This window comes from Phoenix dactylifera, chromosome 8 (assembly GCF_051530095.1).
Source record: "Phoenix dactylifera cultivar Ajwa chromosome 8, Ajwa_hap1_PhDact_Kaust_v1.1, whole genome shotgun sequence".
Taxonomy (NCBI): domain Eukaryota; kingdom Viridiplantae; phylum Streptophyta; class Magnoliopsida; order Arecales; family Arecaceae; genus Phoenix; species Phoenix dactylifera.
The window spans coordinates 11,281,011-11,304,899 of record NC_143197.1 but is presented as its reverse complement, the minus strand read 5'-3'; the positions used below and the strand labels follow the sequence as shown (position 1 = coordinate 11,304,899).

General features: G+C 37.2%; 1 protein-coding gene across 1 annotated transcript; it reads left to right on the top strand.

Moving 5' to 3' along the window:
* Positions 1-15,552: 15,552 nt before the first annotated feature.
* On the top strand, positions 15,553-21,192 carry LOC103696397 (putative feruloyl esterase A). The gene is made up of 11 exons (XM_008778009.5): positions 15,553-15,770; positions 15,949-16,018; positions 17,011-17,090; positions 17,184-17,249; positions 17,381-17,428; positions 17,537-17,604; positions 18,596-18,668; positions 18,754-18,915; positions 19,921-20,115; positions 20,546-20,634; positions 20,723-21,192. Exons 2-11 carry the CDS (start codon positions 15,952-15,954, stop codon positions 20,952-20,954), a joined length of 1,080 nt encoding a protein of 359 aa, XP_008776231.1. The 5' UTR covers positions 15,553-15,770; positions 15,949-15,951; the 3' UTR covers positions 20,955-21,192.
* The last annotated feature ends 2,697 nt before the right edge of the window (positions 21,193-23,889 follow it).

Below are 23,889 nucleotides of genomic sequence, written 5' to 3'. Positions count from 1 at the left end.
TGTTAACAGTTGCAAATTGCTCGAGTTCTGTAACGTTGAATGTAGATGACGACACCCTGGACTCCTGGAGTGGGCAATTTGGGAGAACTGAATGACGATACCCTCATCAGATCTAGTTCATACCTAAAGTATCAAGTATGAAGTATGTTTGTTGATGGAGTATTTTCATGTGGATCATGGTTATTTGTTGCAAAATTTTATGAGAGTTGTATGTTTTTGAACTGCAGGCTTGAAGCTGACTTCAGGGGGTTTCTCTATTACATGGATATGATGAATATATTATTGTGCAGGGAACAACGACTTCAGGCCGATGATTTTTTTTATCCTCCTGTTTTTGATGGAATCCTTTTGTTTGGTTTCAGTTGTATCGTTGCAGTTGGTTGCATGGAATGAATTTTTTTGCAAGTTATCTTCAAACCATCAGATGCTATTTTGTTAATGATCTGTCTGATTGCCTACTTGGTCCATCTTATATTTGATTTAAGTTGAATAGGTTGTTTGCTTGTCGACATTTTTGCTTGTATGTTTACAAGAGCAGCATATGGAACCACTCAGGGGAATGACATTATAAAGCTGAATTTTGATCCGTATATCTACTGTTTCTTTGTGGTTCTTTAAAGGTAAGTGCACTATTATCCATTGCTGGGTTGCTTCAGTGACTTTATGATGAACCATGGAACCAGCTGTAGTTCCAGGAGAGCAGAAAATTGGGTGGCAGGTTTGGTCTTCAAGTGATTTTAGAATGTCCAATAAGAAAACCATTTTCTATTGGCACAATGGGTTGCCACAATGTTATGTCCCAATAATTGTTATTGATCAATGTTTCATTTTTAATATCTTTCATATTATTGCTCTTTCTTGGTTTCTGGAGTGTATACTGAGATGAAACAAATATTTCTCAGGAGATTCTATTTCATCACGCTCTCCAAATGTATCTAAACCTCCACAACTGTCGCCTTTAACAATTTTAGGTCTGCAACTACCTGCACGCCCATTAAAACAGATTAGCTTTTTCAGTGGCAAGAAGGAGGTTCAGAGCTCTGCAACTGTTCTTGGTTATGTTGCACATGTAAGTTTTCGTTTTCTTTTCTTTTTGAAAAATTTACGTAGCTGACATGGCCTGACAACTGAATATGCATTTGTCTTCTGCTCATCTCTCTTAAATTTGAGTTCAAGTTGTATTAAAGTTCATGTGATTTTGAAATTTTGCATGTAGCTGTGTAGCAAAACACGTCATGCTCAAGAGTCTCACTTTGTAGAGCTATCATGGTAAGCAGGTAGAGATATCAGGGTCGGCTTGTTATTTATTTTCTTCCTTGCTTTGCAGGCTGTATTGCTTATTGCATCGTACCTTGATGTTCCTCTATGATATCCTTTGCGCTTGGGAGGCTCACGTTCATATATTCATGACTATGCTCCTTCAGTTGAGTCTATATCATCAGATTTGTCAGCAAATCCAATTCTTATGGGCATGAATGTAAAGCCTACAGAATTTCCACTCTTTCTGGAAGGCCAAGATTCTACAAGAGCAGCATATGCAATATTTTTGTTGAATAAGGTTCATCTTCTATGCTTTATTGTGCTTCTGTCTCTCTGTTTAAGGTAGAAGTTGGCATCAATATGTATCTCCATATCTACTTGATCTGACTTCGGAATATTTTTTTAATTCGTACCAAAAGGTCTAAATCTGAACAAAATAAATATAGAAAATAATTGCTTTAGAACTTTTTAATTAATTTATACTTGAATCATGTCATTAAATCTGTAGTCTTCAAGGTAGATTATGTGCCTTGCTGGTTGAACTGATCGTCATTTAAATGTTTATATGAACAAATGGTGAAAGTCAATGTATACCAGAAAATCCTTGTTCATGTTCTGAGATTGTCCGGTTAGATTCAGAAACTCATACCTGCGCACATGAACTTTGATCGGGCCGGGCTCGGGATCGGGCTGGCCCAAACGAGCTGGCCCAAATGGGCCGGCCCAGGTTAGGGCCCAACTGGGCCGGCCCAAATGGGCTCGGGCCGGGCTCGGGCCGGGCTCGGGCCTTGTTCCTTAAAAATTTTTCGGGCCCCGGCCCGGCCCGAAGCCCGGAAAAAAAATTCGGGCCGGGCTTGGGTAGGGGTTTGGCCCGACCCGGCCCGGCCCACTTCCAGCCCTATTTGATATAGAAGACAAGCATTGATGGCTAAGGCAGCCATATCTTTACTTTTCCAACCTTATTATTTATGGAGCAGTGTTCAGAGAGAAATATTAGTTTGAAGGGGACTGAAATACTTTAGCAAATATTTTTTTCTTCTTCCTCAACTATATTGAGGGATGTTGCTATGGTGGACACTTAGTGGCTAATAATACCATATAGGTTGTGGATAATGGGGTTTCAATTCATGTATTAATTCATTGATCCTTTGGTTGGAAGCTTCTCCATTGGACATTTTGACTTGGGACCTCCAATTATGAGGTTGCATATCACAGGGGCATGGTGGTTGCATATTTACTTTTATTGGATAGGAGTTGGAATAGGCAGTTACTAAGACAAAGCTTTCCAGCAAAGTTGGGGGACCGTATAGCTACCATCTATATTCCTAGAGGTAACAGGAGAGATAAACTCGCATGGGGTAGAAAAGGTCAAGATAATTAAAGGAAGCTTATATATTAGCCGAAGGTGTTCACCTTGATAGCAAAGCAAATCACAGGTGGATATGGTGACTTCTAGCACCTCTACCTCCTTTATCATTGAGCGGTCATTTAGGGGCTTTAGCTGGTGATCCAGGCTGTTTTTCTCTTGATGATGAAGCTTATCCCCCATCATCTCACTGGCCGATCTTGATCCCTGTTATTTTAGGGTCATATCTAGTATTTAGAGTTTGTCTCGATTTGGTACTGCTCTCGCAGCCTGCACAGAAACAATGCTTTACCTCTAGATATTCAGTCAACTGCTGTGCCTCAACGCGTTTCAGGGAGAACCAGCTAGCTCTGAGTTCGAGTGGTATTTCACCCCTAACCACAACTCATCCATTGATTCTTCAATCATTCTGGTGGAATATCTCCTTGTTTGAAAGAAGGATTATTGCTGACTCTACTATCTATTTTGATTATTGTGGACAGGATGTTGAGAATATTGAACATCTTATTTTGTGCCCTTACAGTAGACAAGTTTGGATGTTATCTGCTGATATGATCCCCCTCTTCTTCATCTGTTGTTTTCCTTTGAGGATCTGATACAAGTTTTAATGAGCAAGGATTTTGATATTCAAACAAAGTGCTTCCTGTTCTTCATTGCTTGCAGTTGCGGAATAATAGAAATGAGGCAGTTTCTGAAAACAAAATGATATCCCCCAATGCTTGCTGGAAAAAGTTCTGAGTGTCTCTTCTGAATTCCTTCTTACTAAATTGGAGTCACACTGAGTTGCAAATTGCAACCTGTGGAGAAGCCTTTGCTCTTCGAGCCCTTCTTTTGCTGATAACCAGTTGGTGTGCTGGCAATCTCCTGCTGTTGGAGTTTTCAAGGTCAACTTTGATGGTGCATACGTTAGGAATTTGAATTGTGGAGGCATAGGTTTTGTTATACGGGATCTCTTTGGAATGCTCCAGGATGCTGGGTTAAGTGAACCAATTTATCTTTTGTGGCAGCTATAGAACTTATTTTAGCTTTTCTACGGAATCCTTTATGCTACTATGGAACTAAAGGTTACTAGAATCCAGTTGGAGGATGATTCCAAAATAGTTATACAATGGATTTAGCAAAGGGAAAGTGTTATTGATGTCTACTAGCCATTATTTCAGAATGTTTGGTGCCGATTAAGATAAACTTATAAAAATGCAAAAGTTTTATGTAAAAATTTAAATAATAAATTGCATTCGAGCATTGAGGTCTAATGATGAATACATTACCTTCGGCCCCATTTAAGATTATTGTAGGTAATAGAGTTTTTATATATTAAGCTCTGGGCAGTAGAACTTTCATTAGTAGATCTTTTAATAAAAGACTACTTTTTTTTAATAACTACATTTCTAAAATGCTATGGAACTTTAATATGTATTATTTAACTAAATTAAGAAAGTGCTTTTAGAAATAAAAATAATAATAATAAAGGATATTATATTGTCTGTAATATACTTTATTCTTATTTTTTGTTTCTAAAAACACTTTCTCAATTTATCTAATTATTTATACTACCAAAATAGTTGTTATAAGTATGATAAATTTTAAATTAATAAATATTTATGCCATTAGTTTGTCTTTGACCATACCACATAAAAAGCGTTTGCTATGGGTTGATAACCTCAAGATCAAGAGTGGTGTGAATAAAGGCTACAAGATCACTATGTTTGATTGCATTACAATAATCCTATATGACAGTAATCCCAAATCACACATATTTTTCAAATCACTGCCTAGCTTCATGATATTGAATCTATCCTTAAGGATGGGTATCCAAGATCACCATAGGGCCAAAATACTCCTAGGTCTAATTGTTGAGTATTGGCCAAATTCGCATGTGCTCTACATGAGAGATTCTAAGTAAGGAAGTGTCGTCCACAAGGAAGCGTCATTTGCTGAGTCTATCCCTAATCCGCTTTAGGGATTTCAATTCACATCAAATGAAGCAAGAAAGGAAGAAGGGTTGATTTGATTGAAAAAGTGACACTTCTAAGATCAACATGCGAATAGAAGTAAATTAGATCAAAGAACCCTTCACTTAGTGAAAGATATTATCTCGAAAAGAATTTTATTAATATCTCAAAAGGCTATTGCATATAATATATTAGATGCATATATACAGGATATAATCTTCTAATTCTAATTCGAGTATTAAATTTGACAAGTATCGTATTCAAAATAGGACTCAACAATAAGAAAATATACTAGAATTATTCTAAGACAAATATAGAAAGCCGACTAAAATTCGGTATGTCCCTAATAGAAAATTTATAAGAAAATTTAGTGAAATGTTGAAGTTTTTACCCGCGAACCCACTGGCTTCTACGATGTTGGTATAGTTTAGCTAGTCATAGTATCTGTTTGTTGCACCCTATTTGCATTAGCAAGTATGGGGGTAGACCCCTTCCAAATTCATCTATCATTCCTTCTCTCTCCCTTGATGCTTTTCTCCAGACTATTAAGGGGATTTGTTCAAGAAGTGGATAGAGGGCCGAGGCTATACTTATGTGCTATATAGTTTATCACATCTAGTTGGCTACAAATGAGTGCATCTTTCAAATTATGGTTCGAAGTTTTAGATTGATTGTTATAAAAGCCTATATCCAAACTTAGGAATCCCTCTAGGTGATTGCCCCCAAAAAATCTTTGATAGCAAGAAAAATTTGTGGCTCTTCTTCTGCAGGTTCTGCACTTCCTCAACTGATTCATTTCTCTTGGGAGCCACTACCTCTCTGCTTCCTTATGATTAACTTCAATCAGTAGTGTTCAAAACATGGGTTATTAGGGGCCCACGTGTTGGATCCCGTTTAATTAGAACCACATCTTGACAAGTGTTACTTGTAAATCTTGATAATTACAAGGGCATTGAGGTATTTTCACAACGGTGAAAAGTTACCTTAATGGGGGATGACTCTTCCCTTGAGAGAGAGCTATAGATAGCCTGTTAGACCCCTTCTCTAATGCACACATTAAGAGCTCTCTCTCCAGAAGATCTTTCGCTAATCTCTGGCCAAAGTTCAATTCAAAATAAATTTAGCGAATTATGGTATGATTTATGATTTCATTAAGCAGATGAATTCCAAAATTGATTTATGATTTCATTAAGCAGATGAATTCCAAAATAAATTATAAACGTTTGGTCTGTTGGACAAAAAAATTAAAAAAAATTTTGCTAATTGATGTGGTATCACACTCTTTTGTCGGGATTGAAGGTTTTTGCCCATGTTATTTAAGGCAGTGAATAACTTTATTTGGGCGATGTGGGACTAAAAAGTTTCATCTCTTTTCCCCTTCTTCCACCTTTGTTTAAGAAAATGAGGAAGGGAGAGCCGCTGCCATGGCCACCGTTGTGGCGGGTCTCGGTTGCGGCCCTCCCCGTCCTAACCGGTGGCCAACAGGGCCACCATCCAGTGGCCCGACTCCCCGGCAGCCGCTGCGGCCCGCCGCCCCAGCGAGCCCGCAGCGGCTGCGACTCGCCGTGGCTGCCATGGCCACCGTGGGCGGAGGTAAGGAAATAAAAAAAAAAGGAAAGGAGGACTCGGCCGCCATGGCCTGCGGCCCACCGCTAAGCGGCCCCGGCCGCTGCCAGCGGCGCCAGCCGCGCCTCCCACGGTGCCCGCAGCAAGGCCTGCGGCCGCGCCCTGCGGCCAACCACTGCGGCCTCCCCGCAACCTCCGGCCTTGCCCTGCGGCCGCCCCCGCAGCCTGCAGCCGTGCTCACGGCCTTCGTGGCCGTGCCTGCGGCCGGCGGCCGGTGGTGGCGGTTGCGCCGCCGTCATTTAGGAGAGAAGGGGCCGCTGGTTTTGGCCCCCTTCTCCTCCTTTCGTTTGGGGAAGATGAAGTAAATGGATTGGGTTTCGGATTTTGGGTTCGAACCCGAAACCCAAATCCATTTAAATAAAAAAAGTGAAGGGATTAACTGTGCGTTTTGCAGTGAAACCCCTAACAATATGTTATTCTGAAAAAGGGGCTTCAGAAATTCATATATGGTACCCAGCCAAAAGTTAAATTACAGAAAGGTTCTCTAAATATATTTATTTTATCCCTGTACCTAGGATTCATTACAAAACGGTACACTAGTTATTGCATATTGGTCCCTGTAATGAATTTATTACATAAATGATCAATTTAGATGCTTTCTTATGATGATACATAATTGTTTATATTTTCATATTTTTATGATAAAAGGGTGATATATGCATGAGCTGAGCCAAAGCATCTTATGTAGGAAAAGACATAAAAATGATTAAATTTTTGCATATTTGTGGTGACAAGCCAAAGCATCCCATAAATCTTAGAATGCTTTAATTTAATTTAATCAATAAAGAGTCTTTTATCACTATCTCATGAAATTGAATATTTGCATCATATATATAATGAACCGGCCCTAAAGGAAAGTCATTATACCAAGTTAATGATGGGATGAAATAATGATTAATATGATATTTATAATGAAATCTTGTTACCCAAAGGCTTTGAGTTCTTTATTAATATTGAACAATATCTAGTAAAAAGTTATCCATTGAATAACGATGTCTAAAAAAAGCTTGTCAAAAAGTCATACGTGCCTAAAAAAGGCTGATACTTAAGTGAGCCTAGTGCTCCACCACCGATCTGAAGCTGATCTGGCTATTATTCTTTGAAGTTTTTCAACTAGATATATAAAGTTCATTAAATATCATACTTAATGCATTAGTTTTATCGTAAAGGGGTAAATCATGTAAAGTTAATTTTGATTTACTTACTAAATTGCTAATATGAGTTAGTAATTTAGATAAGGTTTTAGCATAATTATAGCATGTATATTGATAGTAAGCATATTGTTTTGCAGCTTTGTTTACGATAGTTTTTCACAATCCACATCATGCATCCCAATACTTAATGATTCAAATTTCTCAGAATAAAAAAAAGACTGACATTTACTTTAGGGTGCATGAATATTGATCTGGCACTTCGTGAGGACATGCCACCTATCCCCTTGTATGCGAGGTGGGAGCGGTCAAACCGCTTAAATTTTTTACTCATTCAAAATCATATCTCTAGAAAGATAAGGGGCTCAATTCCTGATTGCCAAACTGCAAAAGAATTCTTAACAGCAGTAGAAGAGCAATTTGTAAGTTCGAAGAAAGCCCTTGCCAGCACCTTAATCTCAAGGTTTGCTTCCTTAAAATATAATGATAATGGTGGCGTACGCGAGCACATTATGGAATTACATGACATCGCTGCCCAATTAAAATCATTGGAAGTAGACATGTTAGAGACTTTTCTTGTACACTTTGTTCTTAATTTTCTGCTTATGGAGTATGCACCATTTAAGATCTCATACAACACACATATAGAAAAATGGACTATGAATCAACTTCTAGCCATGTGTGTTGATGAGGAGCAGAGAATAAAACAAGAGAGACAAGAGAGTGTTTATCTCACCTCTCATAAGGGAACAAGACATAAAGAGGTCGGCAGTACCAGTCATCATATTCCTGTCAAGAAGAAGAAAATGAAAGTGTCAGCCAAAATGACTGACAAAAGATAAATAAAGTGCTTCTTCTATATGAAATAGGGACATTTGAAAAAGGACTGCACCAAGTACAAGAAATGGCTCAAAAAGAAGGTATTTTTTTCCTTATTGTGTTATGAATCAAATTTTATTGATGTACCTCATAACACATGGTGGATTGACTCTGATGCTACTATCCATATATGTAAAACTTTGCAGAGATTGTTGAATAAAAGAATTCCAACGGAAAGTGAACGAAGCATCATAATGGGAAATAAGATGCGTTCACATGTGGAAGCTGTTGGAACGTTCAAATTGACCTTAAAGACTGGCCATATTTTGTACCGAGAAATACCTTCTATGTACCTGGATTTTCAAGAAACTTGATATATGTTTCTAAATTTACTTCCTTTGGATATACCGTTTCATTTGGGCGGTCATTTGTAAACCTTTTTTTGAATAATATTATCGTTGGTAATTGCTTGTTAGAGGATGGTTCATTCAAATTAGACCTTGATATATCCTTTGAGCTATCCCTTTTATCCCTGCAAAATAAAAAACATTATGGATTAAAATGTAGCATGATAAACGAAAATTCCTCTATGTTATGGCACCGAAGATTAGGTCATATCTCCATAAAAAGAATCAAAAGATTAGTAAATAAAGAAATTTTACCAACTTTTGACTATGGTGATTTTGAAATTTGTTTAGACTACATCAAGGGAAAGCAGACTAACAAGTTTAAGAAAGGTGCCATAAGAATAACAAATTTATTAGATCTCATACATGCAGATATATGTAGGCCCTTTTCGACCCCATATTTTACTGGTCGTAAGTATTTTATCATCTTTATTAATGATTACTCACGCTATGGGTATCTCTACTTGTTATATGATAAGGCTGAGGCATTAAATGCCTTTAAGCTTTTCAAAACAGAGGTAGAGTTATAACTTGATAAAAAGATTAAAGTTGTGAGATCAAATAGAGGTGGTGAATACTATGGTAGGTATACTGAAACTAGACAACATTTAGGTCCATTTGCTCGATTTCTTCAAGAGCAAGGTATAGTTGCATAATACACTATGCCTGGTACTCCTGATCAAAATAGAGTTGCAGAAAGAAGAAACCGAACATTAACGGAGATGGTAAGAAATATGATTAGTCACTCAACTCTTCCAATTTCTCTGTGGGGTGATGCCTTAAAAACTGCTGCGTATATTCTAAACAAGGTTCCTACTAAAGCTATCCCAAAAACACCCTATGAAGTTTGGACAGGTAGGAAACCTAGTTTAAGACATCTATACATTTGGGGGTGTCAAGCTGAGGCAAGGGTGTACAACCCATAAGAGAAAAAGTTGGACTTTAAAACAATTACTTGTTATTTTATTGGTTATCCAGAAAAGTTCAAGGAATACATATTTTATTGTCCTAATCATACTTTGAGGATTGTGGAGACAAGAAATGCTAGATTCCTTGAAAATGACCAAATCAATGGGTGTATAAAACGTCAAAAAATTAATTTTGAGAAAAATCAAACTCTGTATGGTGTGCAAGATTCAAATAAGCAGCCAATGATTCCTCCACCTATCATGGATAATAATTTGGAAGAGGATGAGTCTACTATCAATGTTCCACTTGAATCTGTGCCAGTTATCACTGAAAATGTTGCTCCAACTATAGAACCAATGGATCAAGAAGCAACTTTAAGAAGATCATCAAGGATAAGAAAATCTCCAATTCCACCATATTATATAGTATACCTTCAAGAAAGTGATTATAACATTGGAAATATAGATGATCCAATAAATTTCTCACAAGCCATAAATTCAATAAATTCCTCCAAATGGCTAGATGCTATGAAAGATGAAATAGATTCTATGGCTAAAAACAATATTTGGAATCTAGTTGAACTACCTCCTGGGGCTACTACAGTACGCTGGAAATGGGTTTTTAAAACCAAAAGAGACTCCAAGGGCAAGGTAGAGCGACATAAGGCCAGACTTTTTGCCAAAGGATTTACTCAAAAGGAGGGCATTGATTATCATGAGACCTTCTCTCCAGTTTCAAAAAAAGACTCTTTAAGGATAATTATGGCTTTAGTGGCTCATTTTGACTTAGAGCTGCACCAAATGAATGCGGGACCTGCATTTCTTAATGGAAATTTAGAGAAAGAAGTTTACATGAAATAACTTGAAGGTTTTGTTTCAGAAGGTTAGAGTCAAAAAGTTTGCAAGCTAAATAAGTCTATATATGGACTCAAGCAATCATCCGGACAGTGGTATCTTAAGTTCAATAACGTTATTTCTACATTTGGCTTAGTAGAAAATGTTGTTGATAGATGTATTTATCTTAAGATCAGTAGTAGTCGATTTATTTTTCTAGTCCTATATGTAGATGACATTTTGCTTGCTAGTAGTGTTTGGCATTGCTTAAAGAGACTAAGCAATTTCTCTCCAGTAATTTTGGTATGAAGGATATGGGTGAAGCCTCATATGTTATCGGCATTGAGGTTCATAGAGATAGATCTAAGGAAAAAGTTTGTCTATCTCAAAAAGCCTACATTAAGAAAATATTGGAGAGATTTGGTATTGAAAATTCCAAACCAAGCCCAGTGCCTATTACTAAAGGCAAAAAGTTGAGCCAATCACAATCTCCGAGATATGAAATTGAAAGGGAGCATATGAAAGCATTTCCATATGCTTCACTAATTGGGACTTTAATGTATGCTCAAGTCTGTATCAGACCTGATATAGCATATGTTGTGGGATTACTGGGGAGATTTCAAGCTAATCCTGGAATGAAACATTGGAGAGCTGCAAAGAAAGTATTAAGATATTTTCAAGGGACTCAAGATCATATGCTCACATACAATAAATCTGATCTTTTGGAGATAGTTGGATACTCAGACTCAGACTTTGCAGGATGTCCAGATAGTAGAAAGTCAACATCAGGTTATATCTTTTTACTAGCTGGTAGTGCAGTCTCGTAGTAGAGTTCGAAGCAAAAGATGACTCTTCAACAATGGAGGCTGAGTTATTAGCATGCTATGATACAGTTACACAGGTTATTTGGTTAAGAAACTTTATCACGGGCCTCAGATCGTGGACACTATTTCAAGGCCCATAAAGTTATTTTGTGATAATTTAGCAGCAGTTTTCTCAATAAAGAATAATAAGATATTCAATGAAAATAAGCACATGGAGGTGAAATATCTTGTTATAAAGAAAAAATGTGATGACTATAAAGTTTCAGTTCAATGCATCAATACTGTGCTTATGTTGGCAGATCCTTTGACCAAAAGTGTAGCCCCTGGATTGCATAAAGGGCATATCGGTCAAATGGGTCTTTCTATATAAATTAATTGATGTATTATTGTGCACATTTCAGATGGTTGTAAATCACATTTGTTGTATTTTCTACTTTAATGATTTCACGTGGTTTATGCATACTATGGTAGTAGAAATTATGACCAAAGAATGGATTTCCTGAGAAGTTCCTTCATAAGGGTTTGGTTATGATGGTTTAGTAATATGGTAATCATGGAAGGTTATACGCTAATCAAATAGGTGTTATTTTCGCCATGGTTCATATTATTATTCTCAAAGTAGTCAACCATAAAGTTTGCCCAAATTGATATCAGAATAGGAAGAAAACGCGTATAAAGATTATAAAATTTAAGTGCTAAGGATATTTTACTTGTCAATATGGTCCAAGTGGGAGAATGTTGGGATCCCGTTAAGTTGTGGCCCACATTGACAAATAGCATCAATATGGTCCAAGTGGAAGAATGTTGGATTCTGTTTAATTAAACATTGATTCCGTTTAATTAGAACCCACATCTTGACAAGTGTTACTTGTAAATCCTGATAATCACAAAGGCATTGAGGAATTTTTACAGCAGTGAAGGGTTACCTTGATGGAGGGTGACTCTTCACGGGTATAACCACCTGCAGTGTTTGGTCCCTGGAGAGAGTTATAAATAGCCTGTTAGATCCCTTCTCTAATGCACGCATTAAGAGCTCTCTCTTTAGAAGAACTTTCGCTAACCTTTGTCCAGATCAGAGCAAATCTCGGTTGATCGCGGTTGCAGATCAGATTGCACGCATCTTAGAGTTCAATTCAAGATTGATTTAGCGAGTCAAGGTATGATTTATGATTCATTAAGATTAATCATTCCATCACCACAGTCTTTGATACTATGATTTCAATGGAAAAATTGTGAGTAGCATGAAAAGGTTTGATATATGCTTTAAAATTTTTGGACAGAATTTTTGGCAAATGTTTGCTACCTTGCATTGGCGAATGCCGTAAATTGTGTTACGACTTATATAGCCAATCATACGAAGACTATTTTAGAGACTTCTACTTCCAAGACCTCCATTCATTTTTGAATATTTTATAGATTGATTCTTACCGATGAATTTATACAAGACTTGTATGATATATCCGGTCCAGTCCAACAAAAACGATACACAAGGGTGGTTACAGGACCATGTCCAAGCCCGGCCCACATGAAATGAGTCTGGGAGTCCAAGCCCCAAATTCCCAACGTTCACCCAATCCAAGCATCAACGAGTCACGTCTGGAAAGCTAAATTCTACCCTGGTCTATTAACACCAGCTACTCTCAACCAGGTCATTGTTTAAAGCCACAAGCCTCACCGGTTGCCTGGTCAACTGCGTGAAAACCCGGCCACGTCCACAAGGCCAGCTCTGCTTGCATCTAAAGAAATCCTCTTAATCCCTCCTTACAAACAAGAAACACTCAAAAAGGTGCGGCTATCCTCCCAAACATGAGAGCGTCCACCATTTCATCTATAAATGAACGACGTAGGTCTTCCTCGGGCCCACCGCGGTCCGTGGCGACTCGTTCCGTCCCCTCTACGGCAAGAACTGGTAATCTCCTACGAGGTTGAGTAGAAACGATAAAGACGTAGAGGATGTAAAGTCTATGCTCCTCCTCCTTGCGGAAGATACGGGGTGCGTCTTCAACCCAAAAAGAAAGAAGAAAGAAAGTAGAACTGCCCACGAAAGAGGGATAAAAAAACGTACGGCAAGGTGTAACAAAGGAAAGAAAAGGAATGGATCCTGTAAGATTACTAGAGTGGGAAGGTTATGTTTATATATTAACAAATAAACCAGAATCCATGACTGTGGATTGGGTTGGGTCAGTCCAAACAATAGTCATAAGCCCATTACTATAGCTCATCATTGTCATATCTTAGCCCTTGTCTACATGTTAAGCTATCCGCTCCCAAGGACATAATAGGTCCAAGTAAAGCCTTAAGCTGGCTTGGTTTTGGGGAAAATTCAAGGGAGAAGTGGGCAAAGTGCCAATAACTTAGCAACAGGCGAAGAAAACTGCCAAGCAGAACTGCTCTACTCTTCACTATTCATGTGTTGTTGGTCGACAAATGTTGATTTGATGTCCTCATGAATTGCATCAATCACTAATTGCCGCCTACTATTAAGGAACTAAGCCATGAATGCAAAATGACACTTTAGTGACGCAGGAAAACAGATGCTACGCTCACAACGAACCTTAATACTTTCTCAAAACTACATTCATGGAAAGATGCATCATATTTTGATTGGTGGAGACTAAAAAAAGAATATGAAATTACTTTACAAAGAAAAGATAGTAGGTTCGTTTTCTTACATGTTCTTTTCATCGCAATTTTATTAGAAAAATAACACAAGCAAGATTCATGCTGGCCCATACTTGATTGGAAGTATTCATAGCTTCATGACACAAGCTATGGAGGAACAAAAGGTCCCTTTATCCAATGCTTCAAAAACCGAAAGCAAAGCTAATTTAATGGTTGATCAGGTATCAGGGCATTATTAGACATGGGAAGGGGAGTGACTTCAACAAAGCAATAGGGGCTCAATCAAATCTCATCTTAATCAAGACACCTCAACTAAAATTTGACTTGGCCTGGCTTTGAATTTCAACCTAACTCCCGAATATGGATTGATACTCAAACATAACTTCCTTTGGGCAATTTATACTAGATAAGAAATGATAGGCTGGATTCAACTTAGATTGGTATTAAATGATAGGAGTCCTCCAATGGAGCTGAATTCCAATTTGGTTGGGTAGCTATCCTTTACCATTATTCAACATAAACCCAACTCGACCTTAACAATACTTGTATCCGTGTTGCACCCTAAGCACTCTGATCTTTGGCTCTAAAAGAAAATTCAGTTCTCATTAAGAACATTGATATGAGACCCTTTCTATGTTGGCAAAAAGTTATTCTTGTCATGTAGCAATGGCATAAAAGGATTGGTGTGATTCGCATGAGTATTTTGTTGTATATACCATTCTCCAAGGCGTCTTTCTCTTAAAACTTATTTGGTTCACATGAAATTTTTTTTCTCTTTAGAATATTTTTCTTGAAAAATTGATATCTGAGTACTACGTAATACATACAAGAATAGTTTTTACCTATTTTGTTGACCATGAAAAAGTAGCAAGTTTCAGAGTGCCTTATATTTGATTGTACATTTACTTTCTTGAAAAAATTATGTAAAATACCCGTTATGCTCTTAATAAAAAAATTATTATATTCTGTTTAAAAGCTTAAGGATACTTTTAAAAAAGAATAATTATAATTTTTAAGCTAGTAGGAATCAAACTTTTTCATATCTCACACTAATTTTTTATTTTATAAAATATGGGTATCTTATTTTCATAAAAAAGATACCTTTTTCATCTTTCTTTTTTTTTTTTTCTACATTGGATGCCTTATACACTTATAGTGTGAATACATTCAAAAAAATCAAAAGATAACAAATCTCAGAGCGCTTTAGGCAGCTTTCTCTCACCAACCTACAAAACTCCTCTAGAATGGTCAACCACATATGAGACCACTCAATCCGTAGCTCCATTGGTCTCTCTATAGATATCTGGAGACAACGTCTCGGCCTATTATGGCACGAATATTCCGAAGCAATTGGTGGCAGTCACCCATATGGTGCACCTCTGGATGCAACCAATCACTATAGCCTCATCTTTCTTTTCTAAAAATTCTAATTAAATATAAAATATTTATATTTATAATTATATTTATTTATTTATTTATTTTTTCTTTCTCTGCCCATCAAAGGAGTTTTTATTGAATCAAAACTTACAATGTCTAGGACCACACAATGGCAGTACAGCCAGGAAAGGTAACGGTCCTCATTAAAAGGGTTCCCATCATGTGGACATACTTGGGTTGGATTTACAAGAAGTAGGCCCCGCGGCGATCAATACATGGCCCCCTTCCACGCCCACCGGGCCCAAGTCATGGCCGTCTGGCCGCTCAATTTTTCGGCTTTTTTATCCCAATCCTGTCCGAATGGTTGGCCGAAGCCTACAACCCAGGGCATTTCGGGCATTACGGCAAACACGTCGTTTCTTGCTTCACCTTCTCTCTCTTCTTCTCATCTGCTTCTTACAACGAAGAGAACGACAACGACCCAAAACCGGGGGAAATCGCCTGTTTCAATCTTCTGCGTTCTCTCGGTTTCGATAACTCTGTCTCTTCCTTCTCTCTCCCCTCTTCGATCTCTCTCGATTTAATCATTAAGGGGGTAACGGAGCGGGCATTGTCTTCTGGAAGGTACGTTCCTGGAAAGACCCCATCAAATTTGCCCTAATTTTCGACTAATTTGTTCTTGATTTGGCCAATTTCTCCTGATTCTCTGGAAATTTAGTAAATTGTATAGTCGTAGTTTTTGGAAGATTACCCTTTTTTTATGGCTATGTTCTATTTTCTTATAGTTATTGAATTTTTACAGGTAATGGAACGATGGAGATGGCTAAATGTGGTGGCTTTGATCTTCTTACTTTCAGCTTCGGAAGGCAGAGGTAATCTCCATAATGTTTTCGTTATCAAGATTCAATTTTGAGACCAGTGATATATTTTCTTTTTGCCATGTGTTTTTTTGCTTTGAAGTGATGTTAAACAACGAAGATAATTTGTTTACTAGAACATTCTCTCTTCATTTCTGTAATGCCATGTTTAGATTGGGTACTTCTGTTTAATCTGATATTGTCTGATACACTTAACAACTCCATCTCTTAAAGGAGTCGTTATCCTTGCATACATATGGCCATGAATGCTCATAATTTGGTGATTCATTTTTGACTTTTATGACTCACTAAAGCAATCATAAGGATGTTTTTCAACAAATTCCTAAAACTATTTCCAGATTCACTGTAAAATGGTTTTCCTCGATCAGACAGCTAAATTATGATTTGAATCTTTGATTGATCTGACAGTCTATGTTTCTCAGCATACGAACTTCAAAAAAAATGAGCCCCAAATAAAATTTAAAAGAAAAAACCTCTTCATGTGCTCTGCCATGACCTTCCTGGATCTTGAGCTGTGCATCATGATCATGTGAGCGTAATACTGCCCATTTCTGTTTAAATGTAGGGGATATTTATATGCTATTCATTGACTCCTTGGTCTGTAAACATATGAGAGCAAACTTATTTGGACAAACTCTGCTGTGAGGAAATTTATGGTCGGTCTTTTGCAAATTTGGGTCATAATCTGCATATTTCTGGCTTGGTGCAGATATTGTGTGCATAGTATAGAATTGGGTTTTCATTTCAAACAACCATCTCAAAACCCTTTTTTGTGCTGAACTAGTAAAGCGTAAATTAGAAATGAAGCTGTGTTAAACAGATGCTGCTGTTATTTTGGTGGATGCATTTCTCAATGTTAGTTGTAAAATTCGTTTATTACAATTTCTGATGATTTTTACAGTTAAGATGTTGGCAATCTCATTTCTCTAGCTATATTTTTTGAAATTTTGACTAGCTGTTCGACCTTTATGCTTTCATGATCACAGAACTTAGGATGAAACATGAAGATTACAGTCATATCTATAACCATACTCTAGCCACGATACTTGTGGAGTATGCTTCTGCTGTAAGTATTGATTTTAACCAGGTATCCAAGTTCGTTGAATGAGTTTCTCTTTCCTAAGAATTTCTCACCTGCGCAAGTTGGTGCATTTTGCAGGTGTACATGTCAGATCTAACTGCCCTATTTACATGGACCTGTGAAAGGTGTAATGATATGACAACGGTATATGGAATGTCCTTTTATGTTTCTTTTAGTCAAATGACCATATATGTAGAGCTTTGAGATTTTCTCTCTTAGAAGATGACCTGTAACTTTTGAAGATGGGGTAACTGGTAAAGACTGACTTGTTACAGGGATTTGAAATGATAGAGCTGATTGTTGATGTCCAAAACTGTTTACAGGTATGTTCTAACTCTACACCAGCTCTATTTTTGAACCTTATGTTATGCTTCTAGCTACTCAAGTACACAAGCTCTTAAATTTTTGTTACGGATAAACTATTTATGCAGGCTTTTGTTGGTGTTGCTTATGATCTTAATGCTATCATAATTGCATTCAGAGGAACTCAAGAGAACAGGTATTAGGGAAGTTTTGGCTTTCTCACTCTTTTAAGTTTGTCTATGCTAAGGGGCAACCTGGTTTTTGTCTGTAACTTGAATTATAACATTACAAAAATTAGCGCAAGTTGAATAGCTCTATTCAATATGTATGAAACTTTAATCATATATCATTAGCCATGGTATTCCCATTAGGATTGAGATTTCGTTCGTGGCTTCTTTGTATATGTATTGTCATGTTTCTTTAGTAGAGATTCCAGAAAAGGGAAGGAGTAGGTTTGTAAGTTTTGAAAGTATTGCTGTCATGTTTCTTTGTTCATTAGAAGAGGGAGGTAGAGGACGGATGTTACCTTTTTATCAATAGTTAACATTATAACTTATAATTTGGTTGGTTACCTTTTAAGAAAGTTCACCTATGAAGTATGATCTGGTTCGTCAGTTTAGTGATCAATGACAACATTACTGCTAGTTCTCTATTTGTTTTCCTTTTCTTGTATCTAGACCACTCCTACACTACTGCCACCACCACTATCATATCAATACTGGGTGTGGCCTTGCCATCTCTATTCTCTTTTATACGAACAACGCATGCCAGATGCCAGCGGTGAACCCAGACAATTGTCTGCCACTGGAATTTGCTATGCTCTTGAACATGCTAATTAAATCATTCCCCAACCTGTATGCAAAGTCTCCTTAGAATTTTCATAGTTGTGAGTCAGGCCATAAGTATTTATTGCATTATGTTGGGTTACAGTTTGTTGTCCATTCTCCACATGCTCTTAGAGTTCTTATGCTTTTTATCCTTGGGAAAATTGCCTCTGCTTTGCAAATCTGTTGATGATTTTGATAGTTGGTAATTATTTATTATTGTCCATTAGGGAAATTTAGTAAAGGTTTTTAATTTGGCATCACTATTATTAGGGTATTGAAAAATTTGTCTTGGTTATTGCATAGGCCATTTTCTTCCTAAGTTGCTCGGACTATATTTATTGGATTTATTGTTTTTAACAGCATACAGAATTGGATTCAAGACCTGTTCTGGAAACAACTTGATTTGAACTACCCAGACATGCCTGATGCGATGGTTGGTAGCACTATTTTATATGAAGATGTATTAATTGTGAAATGGAGAGTTGTTACAAGTCACATGCTTCCTGCTTTGACTGCAGGTGCACCATGGATTTTATTCTGCTTACCATAACACAACAGTACGCCCTGGGATTATAAGTGCTATCCAAAGGACCAGGGAGCTATATGGAGATATTCGCATAATGGTTACAGGGCATTCAATGGGAGGGGCTATGGCTTCCTTTTGTGCTCTTGATCTTACCGTAAAAATCATCAAAACCTCTCATACAAATTGATTTATATGTCAGTAATTTTATAGAAAAATTCTCGGTATAATTCTTTGGACTTGACATGCTATTTATGAGAACCTCTTACAAAATTTTTCCATCTAGACCTGAACATCCTGCTTTGTATATCTCATCTTGCTCATGATCTTATTTTGCTTCATCTTTCACATGAAACTACTTGTAAAATTTGTGGCATAATCACCTCAACTGTCAATAGTTTGTGATTATTTCACCAACTACGTTATGGTAATTTATATGCATTTTCCCACCTTATTTATAAGCTGTCATGTGAAATTCTTTCAAACTTGTAGATATTGTTAAGTGAGCATTTTGATCCTTCCCTGTTCAAACCACTTTCCGGTATTGTACAAAAAAAAAAAAAATCATTTGTATCAGAATATTCATTATTGATTTTTTTCCCCCTAGCCTTTAGTTGCTCTGGAATTTGCCCTTTCAAAGTGCATCTATTATGCTTATATTTCATACCTGGCAGAAACTATTTTGATGGTGTTTTTGCAGTCTATCCTAGTGTTAGTTTTTTTCTTGACATTTCCCCTTTGATATTTTTGTTTGCCTTTATCCGTCTTCATCATTGTTTCATATACATGTAGAAAGTATCCAGTGGTTTCTTTTTATAAAAAATCCTTTGTTGTATGCTACGTAGATCTAAATATTAGACTCATACTTCCAGATCATTCCGGGCTTTTAACTTAATTTGTATCTGTATACGTGAAGCACTGAAGCATGGATATGTAGGGGCATCATTTTATTTCTCCATCTCCTATGAGATGCATTACTATATAAATTTGTAGAGATATTATCCCTCGAAGTTGTGTACCATCTTGTTTCTGCAATGGCATGTGAATTTATTTCTCTTCTGAAGGCTAGAAGCATCCAATCTTAGACTTGTAGTTGGCTGCCTTTTTCCATTGCATTACAATTGAATCTTTGACTTGGCATTTATTCCTTGCTCTTTTGTAGGTCAATTGTGGCATACACAATATCCAACTTATGACATTTGGACAACCTCGCATTGGAAATGCTGCTTTTGCATCATACTTTCACAAATATGTGCCACATGCAATTCGGGTTACCAACGGGCATGACATGGTGACACACCTACCTCCATATTATTCTTATTTTCCCCAAAAGACATACCATCACTTTGCAAGAGAGGTAAAATGATGCTCAGTATAGTCATTTAATGACATAGACATTAATGTAGCCAGGCTTTTTAAGAGTTATGTTGATTATTTTCTTTTAATGCATTCCATCTCTGGGCTGAGGCTTTCAGTGCTGTGGCATTTGTCCTTGTCATTGAATAGCCCTAACACCTTGTTCTGTTATTGTGGCATCATTTGCTATTGCTGGATTATAAATCTTTACTTCTATGGTGAATTGAATTGCCTAGTTTCAATGTCCACTGTAGTCCAGCTCTGTCTTAGAACCTGGCACTACTTTAGGACTGTTATCTAGACTGTTGTTCTTCCAAATGTTTCTTATTCAATGTCATTCTAATCACATCCAGAAACCCTTCATTTGCTTGTAAGTCTTAAGTTTTTCTATACTTCAGAAGGCCATAGATCATTTCTGGAAAAATTTCCAGGTATGGCTACACAATATTGGATTCGGAAGTCTGGTATACATGGTCGAGAAGATTTGTGATGGTTCTGGTGAAGATCCAACATGTGGAAGGTATATGTGAATCATAACTGTGTTCATGTTTTGATTTAATGTGTGATGCTGTTCATGCTCCCTTCTGATTTGGTTTTCTTTCTCAAAGGTCTGTAAGTGGGAACAGCATTTCAGATCATCTGCAATATTTTGGCGTTGAGTTACAGGCTGATACTTGGGGCTCTTGCAGGATAATAATGGATAACGATATTGTACAGGATAACAGTTTTATACGGTTCCAAACAGACCTTGCTGGCAACATCAAGTTGTCCAAGGACCCAGCTGTTTCATCAATTCTAAAGCTAAGTTCACAAATAGGTAGTGGTAGCAGTTCTTTTTAGCATTACTTGGTGTTTAATATATTGGTGAATCAACACAAAGGAAGGGGGAGTTGTTCTCTTTCCTATGAAGATCCAACGAATGGATCCAAGGAAAAGAAGAGTCTGTATGTAGTGTATAATGTATATTAATTTGGCCATTGTTGCCAAAGATGTAAATAAACCCTCGCAAGTGGATTGATAAATTCTGCAATAATGTGGCGATCATGATATGTTAATCCAAATTACATTTTGTTTCTTATGCAGTTTGAGTAAACAAGATGTTTGATTGATGAAGAATCATTTAAATGGATAGCATCAAAATTTCTGCTAATTGCTTGATTGCCTGAACTGCTTCAAACTTCTTCAAACATAAATCACAGCTTCAGACTAATTCTTATTATTAAAATCTATGGCTGCTAAATTGCATTAGACAGTCTCCCAATTGCAATGGATGTTTTCAGATTGGCATCCGGACCTACGTTGCCTAATCCTTCAGCAATTCTGGGATTCCAACTTTGGAGTTAGTTTGTGGGCTGATTAGCTCTCCGGTTATGTATGACCGTCTAGCAGTTCTCCATGATCCACCAGCATGCCTCTACCATCATCCATCATTGTTTGTGAATTGTGATGTCTCAGGATGGGGGAGGATCCAGAAGGACAATCTACTGAGTTAATTCCCAGTCATAATCTAGCAGTAAAATTCTCTTGCTCGTAAATTCTTTCTTGTTGCTGTCTTTTCTAAAATGAAAACATTCGATGTTACCATAAGTTTTGTGGCAAATGTAATAATATTGACCAAAGAAACCCAGTATCAGTTCATTCTCATCATTTAATAAGCCAGTCAGTTTTATGATCAATTTTCAAAGGAAAATGCAAAGAAAATTTGATATTTTGGCTGAGAATTAACAACTAAACCCTGTTCTGGCGTTGTTGGGGTGATCAGGGAATGAAGCAGTTTAGGTCGCCACTAGTGGCAAGTGCAATCAATCAAAGGGAGTGAAGATGGGGACGTGTGTGAGATCAGTTGCTTAAGAGCACCGTTCCCTCTCCAAATTGGGCAATGAGTGCAATACACCAGAGGTATGGGATCTCATCTGTACCGGTCCTATTTGGCGTCCGATCATTTGTCTTTGTTACCAGGTGTGATAGATCCGAAGCATTTTCACTGTAGAAACGTCGAGCACTCAACTTCATCTCAAGCTCAGCATCATGCTCTCAAGTGTGCATGTTCAACATTACACTCAATCCTGTTTCATGGAGAGAAGGGCACTAACCACCTGAGCTACTAGCTATTGGCAGTCTTTAGTCCCTTTTTGATTGGCAAATGCTGCACTCCCTCATATAAAATTTCACTTCACTGCAGAATGGTTTGTAAATGTTGCAAGGGTTAGGGATACATGGCATTTACCCATATGACCAGGGCTCAAATCCTGGTGGAACTCTTGCCAAACAGTCTCTCTCAAATGGTTTGCATCCCACTCCACTTGGGAGATGTCTGGGATTCAAACCTAGAGACTCGAGCAGCTCAGGCCTGGCTTGCTCAGAAGCTTATTTACACTTGATTAACAACTAAATAAACCAAGATCAGAGTTACAAGCTCTTTTAATTATCAAACCACGCTTCAACAGCACCAAACATGGGACGACAGACTCTGGCAACTAGATTTCAATAGAAGCAATATAATCCCTTAAGAAAACCACTGGAATAAAACAATTTTTAATGTAAATATTAATAGATAACTACAGCCATTTAACCATGAAGAGATTGAAGTCTGGAGTTCGTTGTAATTTTGTAGCCACCATTCTTGCTGCTGAAGTTGAGTGTTAATATATCATAACAACAGATACTGGATTAGTCTATATAACAAGCTTGGTTAGTCTTCTGAACGAGCTCAAGCTGTATAGATAAGCTCAGGTTAGGCTTGAGATCCGATTTGTCTTAAATTTGCAATCACCAATCTCATTACTAAAGTTATAAGTGTTAAAATAAACATAAAAAATGGATGCTGGATTAGACAATGATATGCTTGCAAACAAACTCAAGATCAATCGAACACAAACTGAGCTAAGACATCTGAGTTAATTTTGCATCATGATGGAAGATAATTTAAGCTTCATTCACAACAACATGGTTTAACTTAGCTTGTCTGCACCCATATTAATGATTGGCACCAACACTGCCAAAAACCATGTCTTCTAATTATTTGCAAAGCAGTTTATTTATTATTTTAACAGAGAATTTTAATATAGATCCATGAATATGAATCTAGAGTTGAAAGCCAAAAGATTACATTTATTGCTCTCAGCTACTCATCAGTTCATCCCTCGCCCTGAGTGTGTGATGCAGACTAAATCAGCTGCGATGATTTCAAGTAATGGACATCAGTCTATTAGCCAGCACATCCGAGACTAATAGACCTGCTATCACACTCACAAAGACATGAGATTTCTTGTCCATCAACTGTACAGATAGGTAACTTTATGGAATAAAACCTCGAAGCCATGCAAGTACTGTAAAGCATTAAATGTACACTACATGACACCTAGTTACATGCATAAATGGACAGATTAGCAACTGAAACTGGCATTGCCTAAGGCTAAAACAGAAATCTCCTATGCATCTTAATTGGCTTGTGATTCGAAATTCATGACATTAAGTTCAGCTAGTAATGATTTAAAAAGGCAAATGAAGAAGTAGAGACTGCTGAACTAATAAGGTGCCTGTGGAAATTGCATGAATAGCTGTATCTGGCACATAATAGCTGAATTTTATCTCGATATGTAATTTTATAACAGGATCACGACCATAAACATCATAACTACAGTCACGCGCACTGATCAGACATATAGGTCAAGTAAATTAATACATCACTGAAAATACAAAACCTAGAAATCAAGAGGGAACATCAACTGATCAGAACCAACATTCATCAATGCTTGGAATCAGGACACAAAAA